At 40.7% G+C, this 12,617-nt stretch overlaps 1 protein-coding gene across 1 annotated transcript in view; it reads right to left on the bottom strand.

The window, feature by feature from the left end:
• Positions 1-5,047: 5,047 nt before the first annotated feature.
• The window catches only part of ZNF75D (zinc finger protein 75D), a 13,409-nt gene continuing 5,839 nt past the window's right edge, over positions 5,048-12,617 (bottom strand). Inside the window, exons 2-6 of the mRNA XM_003802645.3 lie at positions 11,914-12,437; positions 10,537-10,729; positions 9,442-9,533; positions 8,980-9,106; positions 5,048-5,989 (exon numbers count right to left, since the gene is read on the bottom strand). Coding sequence (XP_003802693.1) covers positions 5,280-5,989; positions 8,980-9,106; positions 9,442-9,533; positions 10,537-10,729; positions 11,914-12,324 — 1,533 coding nt within the window. The 5' untranslated portion in view covers positions 12,325-12,437 and the 3' untranslated portion in view covers positions 5,048-5,279. The remainder of the gene's footprint in view (positions 5,990-8,979; positions 9,107-9,441; positions 9,534-10,536; positions 10,730-11,913; positions 12,438-12,617) is intronic.

Genomic DNA, 12,617 nt, shown 5'->3' with positions numbered 1-12,617 from the left:
CCTTAGCCGGTTGAGCCACAGGCGCCGAGCCATAGATCAATATTCTTTATGATACAGATGCAAAAATCCAATACTGGGAAAAAAAATCCTGCAGCATATTATAAGGATCATATACTTTGACCAAGTGGGATTTATCCCAGGAATAAAAGAGTGGTTTAACATACAAAAAACAATCAACATAAAACATCACATAAATAGAACAATGGAAAAAAATATGATCATCTTAATTAATGCAGAAAAAACATTTGACAAAATTCCACACACTCTCATGATTTAAAAACTAGGACTAGATAGGAACTGCCTCAATATGATGAAGGATATCTATGAAAATCCCACATCTGGCTCAGCACCCATAGCACAGTGGTTACAGCCTGGCCACATGCACCACGGGTGGTGAGTTTGAACCCGACCGGGGCCTGCTAAACAACAATGACAACTGCAACCAAAAAATAGCTGGGCATGTGGCCAGTACCCATAGTCCCAGCGATGTGGGAGGCTGAGGCAAGAGAATTGCTTAAGCCCAAGGGTTTGAGGTTACTGTGAGCTGTGACGCCACTGAACTCTAATGAGGATGACATAGTGAGACTCTGCCTCAATAAAAAAAAAAAAAAGAAAACCCCACATCTATCACTATCACCAAATTTAACGGTATAAGACTGAAAGCTTTCTTCCTAAATTCAGAAACAAGGAAAAGATTCCCCCTTATACCACTTATATTAAACATTGTTCTGGATGTTCTAGACAAAGCAAAATAAAATTCTTTGTCATCTCTATTCTCAGATTATATAAAATAATATATAGAAAATTCTAATGTATCCACTAGGAGGCAGAGATGGTAGGATTGCTTGAGGCCAGGAGTTCAAGACCATCTTGAGCAACATAGCAAGATCACGTATACATAAAAAATAAAAATTAGCTGGGCATGTGGTGCATGCCTGTAGTCCCAGCTACTAGGGAAGCAGAGGAAGGAAGATCACTTGAGCCCAGGAGTTTAAGGTTGCAGTGACTGATTTTTGACAAAGATACCAAGACCATTCAATAAGGGGAAAATAGTTTCTTCAAAAAAATGGCACTGGGACAATTGGAAATCCAAATAAAAATATTGAAACCCTACATCACAATGTATACAAAAATGTACTTACAATTGATCAAAGACCTAAATGTTAGAGCTAAAACTTTAAAATTCTGAAGAAAACATAGGCCAGATCTTGATGACCTTAGGTTTGGCAATGGTTTCTTAGATACACCACCAAAAGCACGGTCAACTAAAAATAAATAAATAAATAAATAGGACTTGAATAAAAGTAAAAAGTTTTGCACATCAAGAAAGCGAAGCTTTTCAGAGGAATACAAATCAAAACCACTTTGAGATACCACGTAATTACAGTGAGAATAGCCCCCATCACAAAGTCCTAAAGCTGCAGATGCTGGCATGAGTGTGAAGAGAAGGGAACACTCTTACACTGTTGGAAAGGTTGCAAACTAGTGCAGCTTCTTTGGAAAGAAGTATGGAGAGTCCTCAACAAGCAAAAAGTAGACCTTCCATTTGACCCCACAGTCCCATTACTTGGTATTTACCCAGAAGAAAAAAAATCATTTTACCATAAGGACATTTGCACTAGAATGTTTATTGCAGCTCAATTCACAATTTCCAAGATGTGGAATTAATCCAAGTGCCCGTCAATGCATGAATAGATTAACAAACTGTGGTATATGTATGCCATGGAAAACTATTCAGCCATAAAAAGGTAGAGACTTTACATTTTTTGTGCTTACATGGGTGGATTTGGAGAACATCCTCTTAAGTATCACAGGAACGGAGAAGCAAGTGTCCAATGTACTCAATACCAATATGAAACCAGTAGATCAACAACTACACTCCCACAAGAGAGAAAAACACAGCTATGTTCAAATAGTGGGGGGAGGAGGAAGGAGGAAGGGGATTTGATGTGCTACCACCTAACAGGCACGAAGCAGGAGTATGTGGCACACCTGCTGGCTGACAGGCTCAACTACAACTTGGACTTTACCTAACAAACACAAACAATGTAACCTAATTATTTGTACCCTTATGTCAATCTGAAATAAAAAAAAAAAAAAGAAAATGATGCATTTCTCCAGAATGGGAGAAAACATTTGAAAATCACATGCATAATAAGGGTCCAGTATCCAGAACATATAAGGTACTATTACAATTGAACTACAAAAGTACAAACAAGCCAGTTTTGAAAAGGGCAAATGGCTTCAATAGGTAGGTTGTGGCAAATGTTCTCCATCTTGATGTGTGTGGTAACTACAAGGATGTTCACTTGGTGACAATTTGCTGACCCATACACTAAATATTTGAGAATTTTTCCGTTTGTGTGTCGTGCTTCCATAAAGGTTTCTTTTAGAATGCATATAAATAGAAAAAAAATTTCCTGTGACCCTGAAGCTTTAAATGTAAATGTCACAGTGTGTGACATATCTCTTGGGAGGCGGGACACAATTATAGGAAGGATTTTACCGATCAAATGCAATCAGAGTAACCTGATTCTCTTACCCTCAATAAATTCTCAACAATAAAGAAAAAGATAAAATAAAAATAAATACATGTAAATGTGTTTTTTCTGATTGCTCTATTATTATTAAAAACTATTGATCAAATAAGAAAAATGTTATAAACTTGGATAATTATAAAAAATTAAAATGTTATTGAATATCCCATGCTTGATATAGATGGATTTTTTGAAAATAGTTCGTATCATCAATAGATATTAGTTATTTCCAGAATAAAGCCTAGCTTACTGCCAATTATATTCCTATTTCTTATTTTCAGAGATGATATGTAAATGAGAATAGAAGGAATTTTGTTATACTAGAAATTTATAATTAAATTCTGTTATAATTATACATTTTCAGCCAAATATTATAATTTCCTTTAGAGTTGTATGACACAAAACACATATTGAATTATTACCAGTTTTTCCCAATGATATATCAGATGACCAATTTCCTGTCAATTCTGTTGACAGGAAAACACAGAAAATTATTTGCTATGCAGGATTTCCTACTCAGTCTTTTGTCCTTCCCTTTCCTAGACAGGATATTTTGGCTCCTGGAGTTTGATAAACTCTGGGGCAATCCACTATGATGGGCACAGGGCAGAAGGAAGTTGAGAGGGTAGTGAAGGGGAGATGGGAAAGAAAAATCTTGGAAGTTTCCCTCAGATGCATTTTTGGAAGAAGAGTGTATAGAATTGAGGATTTGAAAATAGATTCCATTAAAACTCCCTATGCCGAGTACCCCCTGGACAGTTTTTGTGCACTCTGGGTAAGTGTCCCTTAGTATGGAGATACCTAAGGACTCCTCAGGGATGATCCTCCGACTGCATCTCTAGGGGCCTCTGGGTCTCAAGCACCCAGGCTGCTGCTGACATGCAGACCTCAGAGATTAAGGACTCTCCCAAACCACTACAGGGAGTCCCCACTGTCTTCGAGGACTTTGGACAGCCCTGGGCAACTGGGGCTCTCCCTCATAGCACCTATTGCCAAGTTTCCCTCTGGAGCACTGGATGGCTCTAGCTGCTTTCCATCTACAGAATGAGACAAGAGTTAAGAGTGCTCAGAGAAAGCTGAATCTCTCTGGAGAGAAACAGGCCTCTGCACTTCCCTGCTACATCATTTCAGGCCTCTCTGTGCCCTCTTCCAGGGTCAGTTCCCAGAGGGCACTATGTACAGGGTGGGCTGAGTTGCAAAGGGCTGTCAGGTAGACAGGATAGTGGAGAAGATACAGTAACATGAAAGAGAAAAAGCAATTTTCAGAGGTGATTCCCAGGTATTTAGGACAGTCCACCCCCAGAGGCCAGCAGATCCCAGAGATTCCGGCAATGAATTCACCTTTGAGGTTGTAGTGACCAATGTGAAACGGCCCAGAGAAACGGATGGCAAAGGAGACTCATGGAAACCCAGAGCCAGTGTGGGATCATTGCCCAGAGGAGACCAGGCATGCTGGCAGTCTCAGATATAAAAGTGGTGAGATTAGGAAGAGGCACTGGAAGCTTCAACCTTAAGGGAACATATGCAGATTTTGTACCGACTCCTATTTATTGGTGCAGATTTGCCAACTGGATGAGAAAAAGGTACAGATGAAGTTGTCAGATCTATATATTCAGGAAATTTATAGATACCTAGCACTGGATCAGCATTTGGTAGAATTACTGGGCTTCTAAGGCAACCTCTGCCCTCAAAAGTACAGAAGTGCCTAATGCAGTAGTTCTCCCAATGGGGTTCCTGGAGCATCAGCATACGTGAGAATTTTTTAGCAATGCCAATTTTTGGACCTACCTCAGACCATATAATAGAGAATCTGGTGGTGGGGACCAGCAATTGGTATTTAAACAAATTCTTTCAGGACAAACATTGAATTTTCTCTTCCTGTTCTTGAGTAAAGTTCCTGGAGCCCTGTGCTTGGTTGTTCATGCAGACAGAATGGTAACCATTGAAATTTTTCCTAACTCAGCAATTCTCTTTGAGCTCCTCTTCAAGCAGCAGCTTCCAATCTTTTTAGCATCAGGGACCAGTTTCATAGTCCATTCTTTCATGGATAGGGGAGGGGAACATCTGACAGGAGGCAGAGCTCAGGCAGGGATGCAAATGATGGGGAGTGGCCATAAATACAGATGAAACTTTGCTGGATTGCCTGCCTACTCACCTCCCACTGTGTGGCCTGGTTCCTAACAGGCCACAGACTGCTACTGGTTGTGGCCCTGAGAAGGCTCTGTATCTCTAGGGGAAATGGTTTCAATGGCTACCATTCTGTCTGCATGAACAACGAAACACAGAATTCAGGAACCTTTACTGGAGAACAGGAAGAGAGAATTCAATGTCTGCCCTGGAAGAATTTGTTTAGACTACAACTTTAGAGGACATAAATACTCAAATTTTCCATCTCTCCCATGACCATCATATATTTGACAAGCACCTTATACATGAATAATTTAGAAGACTGAGGGTGGGGAAGCTCTGAGTGATCACATAGAGACAGACAGCTATAGATATCTGACAGCTATATTTTCATTCTTTTATCTTTTATTTACAAAATAGTCATGTATCAGTCTTGTGCTAGGAAATGAAGATACAATGCTGAATAAGAGAGACAGCTTAGATTCCTTTCTTTGAAGTATGACATGTATCCCTCCCAAATTTTCTGTTGAGGACAAGTTACTATCATTGGGTGCTGCATAATTTTATATTCTTTTATCACCATATGGAGGATGAAGTTCCATATGGTGACTTTCCTCAAACTAGAGACACTGGACAGGCTTCTCTTCTCTTATGGAGTTTCTGGTGTCTAAGAAGGCTCGACCGCCTGCTAAAGTTTCTCCTGCATATGCTACAAGTATAAGGCTGCTCACCTGTGTGGGTTCTCTGGTGTTTAATAAGGTGGGAGTTCTGAACGAATCTTTTTCCACATTCATGACATTTAAAGGGTTTCTCTCCTGTGTGAATTCTTTGGTGTGTGTGTAGATTTGTGTTATGACTAAAGCTTTTCCCACACCATGAGCATTTATATGGTTTTATTCCTTGGTGTGTCATGAAATGTTTATTAAGATCTGAACTCCATCTAAATCTCCTATCACACTGTTGACATTTATAGGGTTTCTCTTCAGTGTGAATTCTCTGGTGCTTAATAAGATCAGAGCTAACTCTGAAACTTTTTCCACATTCCTGACATTTAAAAGGTTTCTCTCCTGTGTGGCCTTTACCATGAAGATTCTCTCCTGTGTGGTCTTTACCATGAAGATATGTAAGTTTTGGAAGATCTTCTTTACAAGTTGAAACTTTCCTTCTTTTCTTCCTTGGAAAAGGTTGATGCTGTTTCCGTACTCTAGTTTGCTGGACAACTTTCATTCTGCTATTTTTTGACACTTTGCATCTTGGTGTTTGTATTTCTGATGCAGAAACAGATATAGGCTGATCATTTCCAGTGTCATTTCTGAGCATTAACCCTGTTAGAATAAACAGAACAATCAGCCATCTGTGTCTCAGTGTAAGGAAACTACACAAATAGAAAAAAAAAATCAATGATCATTGCTTTTATTTATTTATTTATTTTTGAGACGGAGCCTCAAGCTATTCCCCTGGGTAGAGTGCCATGGCATCACGCTCACAGCAACCTCCAACTCCTGGGCTCAAGCGAGTCTCCTGCCTCAGCCTCCCAAGTAGCTGGGACCACAGGCGCCCGCCACAACGCCTGGCCATTTTTTGGTTGCAGCCATCATTGTTGTTTGGCGGGCCCGGGCTGGGGATTTGAACCCGCCACCTTAGGTGTATGTGGCTGGTGCCTTAGCCGCTTGAGCCACAGGCGCCAAGCCGATCATTGCTTTTAAAAAGCATATTGGAACAAGTGATTTCTAGTCCATTTCTCCTTGATCCTCCCTGATGGACACAACAAACGCACTAAATAATGTAAGAGATACCCAAAAGTAAATTCTAAAAAGTGGTTAAGAAAAAGTCAAACTGTATTTGGACCCCAGAACTGGAAGAATAACATAGCAGGCTATCTTACACCCCCACATCCAACAGAAGAAGACAACCAGATCCAGGGTTTTCAAAGCTTCAACCTACCAAAACAAGGCTACTTGGTGAGACTGATTCCTTCTCTAGCATGAATGGACAACCTTCTGACAACATGAAGTAAATCAGACCTCACTGGCAAAGGGGACCTGCCCAGAGTTGTGTCAACCGTATGTGGCGAGGAGAGGAACTTGTCTTCCATACTGGGCTAGATAGAGACTTTCCACAACCCAAGCTGAAAGATATACAAGTAGAACTGCCAATAGGGACCCAGCCACATCAAAAGGAATTGGATGGGAAGCGTCTTTAACACTGTAGATATGATGAGAATCCCTCTGCTCAATAGGAGACACCAAAGTGGGCAGGCAGAACTGGCAAGAGGGATCCAGCCACAACAAGCTGCCTAGGCTAGAAAATCTCTTCATCCTTGTTCATCTAAGACTACCTTTCCCCACTAACAGACACTCTGGCCTAATAAACATGGCTTCCATGCTCCCAGGCAGAACCCTTGAGGACCCATGAGAGCCCTAACAGTACCAGATAAACCAAGGAGACCAAATGAATGCCATAAAGGCTCTGAAAACTAAATTGTCACTAGAAGCATGCCTTTTGAAAGAAAGAATCTCCATGCTAAACTAAAACAGGATGACTGCTGAAATAAAATATTATTTAAATAGCACCTAGACTCTCCCAACATAATGGACAGAATGATCAGGATACAATAAAAAAATCACTCATCAGACGAAGAACCAAGAAATTGATAATTTGAGAAATGTAAATCTGACAAAAATGTAATCAGACTAAAAATCAAAAACAGAAAACAACAAGAAAATCAGTGGAAATGTAACAATGCACTTATAAATAACCCATGGTTCAAACAGAAAGTCTCAAAAGATATTTTAAAATAGGGTTGAATGAACATAAAATTACAATATATCAAAATATATGAAATTCAGTGTTTGGAGCAGGGGTCCTCAAACTTTTTAAACAGGGGGCCAGTTCACTGTCCCTCAGACCGTTGGAGGGCCGGACTGCGGGGCCTGGGATGAGTCGGGTGCTAAGCAGGACAGGCAGTGGCGGCAAAAACACCCAGTGGGCTGGATAAATGTCCTAGGCGGGCTGCATGTGGCCCGCAGGCCGTAATTTGAGGACACCTGGTTTGGAGGAACATTCATAGCCCTAATTGTTTACAACAGAAATAAGGAAAGACCTCAAATCAATAACCTTAAGTTCCTACCTTGAGAAACTAGAATAAAGGAAAATAAGCCCAAATAAGAATAAAAAAATGGAAATACCAAAGAAAGCAGGAGTCATAATAAATATTTTGTTCTTCAAATAGTTAATAAAATTGGCAAAACCATCAAGATTGACAAAAAGTTTAAAAAAGAATACACAAATCACCAATATCAAGAAGGAAATAGAGCATATAACTACACATTCTACAAGAACTAAAAAGATAAGGGAATACCATGAACTTTATGTTCCTGAGTTTTAAAAGTTAGGAAAAATGGAACAATTCCTTCACAACTACAAACTACCAAAATTCAGCTAATACAGATACAGATAACCCAAACAACACTGTCACCATTAAAGAAACTAAATTCATATTTGAAAAGCTCTCCCAAAATAAATTTCCAGATCCAGATGGTGTGGGGAGGATTCCACTAAATATTTAAAGAATTAACAATTGTATGTAATCTTTTTCAGAAAAGAAGAGTGAAGGAAATACTACCCAACTCATTTCATAAGGACAATATCACCCTGACAACAAAACCATACAAAGACAGTTCTAAACAACAATAAAAAAACTACAAACTAACATTTTCCAAGAGCTTACATGCAAAATTTGTCAACAAAAAAATTGGCAAATTCAATGCAACAATGCATATGAAGAATTATATACCATAAGCAAGTGGGATCACTGTATTTCTGCCAAATTGGTTCAACATATGAAAATCAATCAACATCCCCACCTTATCAACAAACTAAAGAGAATAAATCATATGCTTCCATCAATTGACACAGTAAAAGTATTTGACAAAATTCTACATCCATTTATGATAAAGAACAGACATAAAGTGAGGAATTATATCAACTTGATAAAGAATATCAGCAAAAAGCCCCATCATAGGTAATAGTGATGACCTTTACTAACATGTAAGTAATAGGACAAGAGCAGGTTTGTAGGGGTGGGGACAAGGGTATGATAAATCAAGAATTCTATTTAGAATGTGGAAGTAAGGTATGTGTATTTATAAGAAGCTCTCCACATGACCTAGATAAGCTTTTTCTTCCCTGCACCCTATCAAGATGAGAACCAACCAGCTACTGGAACACTAGGGCTCTCTCAGAGGGTCCATTTTTCATAAATGGAGGATATAATGCATTACTCAACTTTTACACACAGGGAAAGAATATTTACCTACAGAGATGACAGTTTCATAGTTATCCTGCATTACATTATTGTAGAGAGTCTTTTTAGAGGTATCCAATAATTGCCATTCTTCTTCAGAAAAATACACGGCCACATCTTCAAACGTCAACAAACTCTAAAGAAGAGAATGGGCTGTAGTTTAGTACTTGCCATGACAGAAGCTGTCCTACCACCCATCTCTGAATGACATGGTAATTCAGGAACTGAAGAAGTTAACGGCACAAGATTTAGACAGAAAAAGGGAGACAGTAGAAAGGAAGGAGCAAAGAGGATCAGTAAACAGCCTGGGAGGTACCCAATTCCCACTGTGCCAAGCCTAGTTGCCTAGAAAACATCTGGGGCTAACACGCCTCTAAGCACCTGCTGGACAGTATGAGTCCTAGACAGCTGGGGCAGGCAGAGATAAGGCCATGGTCAGGCCACCTGAAAAAGCTAGAAAGTACAGCTCACCTGGGACTTAGGCAAGGTGAGCTCAGATGCCATCTTCCGGTCTTTGGTGATTTTCTGTTCAGAAAGGGCTAAAATCTGTTGAGCATGCACAGCTGTAGATGGAAAAGAGCCAGAGAAAATTTCTCCCTTTCCTGTTTATAAACATCCTGAGCTGATTTCTACAATACAGAACATCAGGATGCCTTCAATAAAGGTAGGTCACCTTGACAAGCATGAATGGTGCCCATAAGTGGCCATCTCATTGTAAATAAGAACCAACTATCTACCACTCACAGAATTGGTTCCCCAGTTCACTATTTCCTCAGACTTCATGAGAGAAATTAATAAAAGGAAATATATTAATTTGTCCTCTCATAAAATAAATTGTTCATTGAGCTGAGAAAAAAAATTAAAGTTCTGAAAATGAAGGACTTAGGTCCCCACTGTACAGCCGGAAATATGGAAGATTTTTGTCTCTCTCTCTTTTTTTGAGACGGAGCCTCAAGCTGTCCCCCTGGGTAGAGTGCCATGACATCACAACTCATAGCAACCTCCAACTCCTGGGCTCAAGTGAGTCTCCTGCCTCTGTCTCCCAAGTAGCTGGGACCACAGGTGCCCGCCACAATGCATGGCTATCTTTTTTGGTTGCAGCCATCATTGTTGTTTGGCAGGCCCGGGCTGGATTCAAACCCGCCACCTTAGGTGTATGTGGCTGGCGCCTTAGCCACTTGAGCCACAGGTGCCGAGCCAGATTTTTATCTCTTATTATTTTTTTTCCTCATGTACAATTTTCTTCACCTCTTGCTACTAACAGCTCATGTCTGATCCCAATTTCTCCTGCAACTTGTAAGAGTGTGGTGGCTCCACCTGTCCCTGCTCCATTTTCTTCTCTTCTCTCAAATTTGAAAGGGGCAGAGTCCACGGTGTGAATATTAGGGTTCTGTGGTGTAGATATCTCTCTTCACTCACCTTCACCCACCTTTGACCTACTATACTCTCATGTGGGAGACATCATAGCTGCTAGCATGGCTGGGCACCTGGAAATTTCCCATGACTTTCTAGCTGAATCATTTATTATCACAGTTGCCAGAAGAGAATTATGATGAAGCGCCTCACCTCTTTCATATACAGGCTGGCTTTCTTTGTGAGTATTCCAGCCCAGCTGTTCTTGTAGTACCTGGTATGTATTCCAACATTCTTTCTGGAACATACCCATTGGTTGGGGCTCTGCTGGCTTCCACTTAAAGCCTGGCGCCATTGCTGTTCCTCCCAAGAGCACTGCCTCCTTTCCCAGATCATAAGCTGTGACCTAGAAATAATCCCCATCCTCATTAGCACAGAACTTACTTTTGCTTTTGGGGTAGCGGTAGAGGGAAGAACAAGTGTAGAGCCCAGATTTGGTAAGTGTGTGACATTAAAGGAAGTGATAAAGAAACTGAAGAATACTGGGTTATATTCTCATAAAGAACTATACTCAAGATCTGGGAACATATGGAAAAAGCTATGACTAACACCACTTCGCCCCAACCCAGTGGTTTCCAACGCTGTGCATGGAGTCCCAGTTCAAGCTAGTAGCAGGGTTGAGCAGGTTGCCTGTTCCCCTTCACTGGCTTGCTTTATTGCTTTAGGTCCTTGCCTTAGTAGATTTCTATCTCCTAGTTTTTTCTAAAAGATACAGAATTGAATAAAAAAATTCATTCCTGTCAGCCAGAATTTCTAATCTTCCCATAGCCAGGGAAGGATTTCATGAAGAAAGAGGATGAAATGGAGGAAAAGATGGGGGAAGAAGCGTTGGGTTGCAACCTCTCTCCATATAATCTGGTAAGACACCGAAAATATGTTCTGCCTTGGATTCTTCAAAGTGGGCTCCTGAGAAAAGGAGGTGTGCTTCCGCCTTCCAGAGGCATACCTTGGTTCCCCACTCTTCAGTAGGGCCAAGGACAGTCCAAAAATGGAGGTCAGTGGAGCCTCTTTTCTCCTGGCCCAGAGACGTGTCTTCCCACTAGAGAGGACATTACCCCTCAGAATCCTTATTTCCTCCACTTCTCTGTTGGCATTTGTCTTCTTTCTATATCTTATCTGTTTATTTCCTCTCTCTCTTTCTTTGCAGTCTCCCTAGAGTTGTTTGATTTATATTTCTGTGGTTTCTATAAGCACTGTCCATTTTTTTGACCTTTCCTCCTTTCCCAACTCTTTCTGGCCTTTTATTTCTGTTTCTAAGAACTTAAGTCTTGTCTCCTTGGCCATGCCTGACTAGGCCCATTACCCTCAATTCACCCTGGCTTTAAAGAAGACAAAATGTATTTCTTTTCTCTAAGGCCAGGAACTCTGAAACCTGTGGCCTGATTCTACATGTGTATAATTTCAGATCCTACCTGTCTTAAGGAACAACAGAAGAGTGACTTGATCTACCTTATTCCCTGACAACTCCCCATCTCAATATATCTAACTTTATCTTATTTCATTGTACAAGTAAGCGATCTTTCTTCTTACCTCATTCTTTGTTCCAGCAGGTTTTCTCTGCAAGCATTCTACCAGGATCACAGCCTGTTTGATGTCCTGGGGATGATGCTTTTGCACCCAGTGCTGGGTCTCCTTGGGCAGAGTGGTCAGAAACTGCTCTAGCACTAGCAATTCCAAGATCTGCTCTTTTGAGTGGATCTCTGGCCTCAGCCACTGATGGCATAATTTCTGGAGTTGGCTGACAGCCTCGAGTGGCCCAGGTGCTTCATGATAATTGAAGCTCCGAAAGTGCCTGCGAGCGCTCTCAGGATCAAGACTCTCTATTTGTGTGCTGTGTTTCTTACTCTGACTGGAGCTCTCTTTCATAGACCCCTTAGTCTTCCACATAGATCCCATCTGGGGGTTGAAGTACTTATCCGCCTTCAGTTCTCTCCTCATCATTTGCTCTAGGAATGTCCTGTGTTTGAAGGTGACACTTGCTGGTGCACCTTTGTCAACTGAGGCCCCGTCAGGTTTGGTACAAAACCAATGAACGGATCTTCTTTCCAAAGGAACTGAGGGAGAGCAGAAAAAAGCACATGTCAAGAAATATTTACTTGCTATGTATTATCATAAAAAAAAAGTTAAATATTGTCTGGGCAACAGGTGATCTTCTGAGGAGTGAGCAGTTAATCCCAAAGTTGATACAGCTGTACAAGATGGAAACTAGAGGCCTCAACTGGTTTCACAGACCC

Source organism: Otolemur garnettii, unplaced genomic scaffold, assembly GCF_000181295.1.
Source record: "Otolemur garnettii isolate 467f Iridium unplaced genomic scaffold, OtoGar3 scaffold00252, whole genome shotgun sequence".
NCBI lineage: Eukaryota > Metazoa > Chordata > Mammalia > Primates > Galagidae > Otolemur > Otolemur garnettii.
Note: the sequence above shows the minus strand (reverse complement) of the source record. Positions and strands in the feature narration are given on the sequence as shown.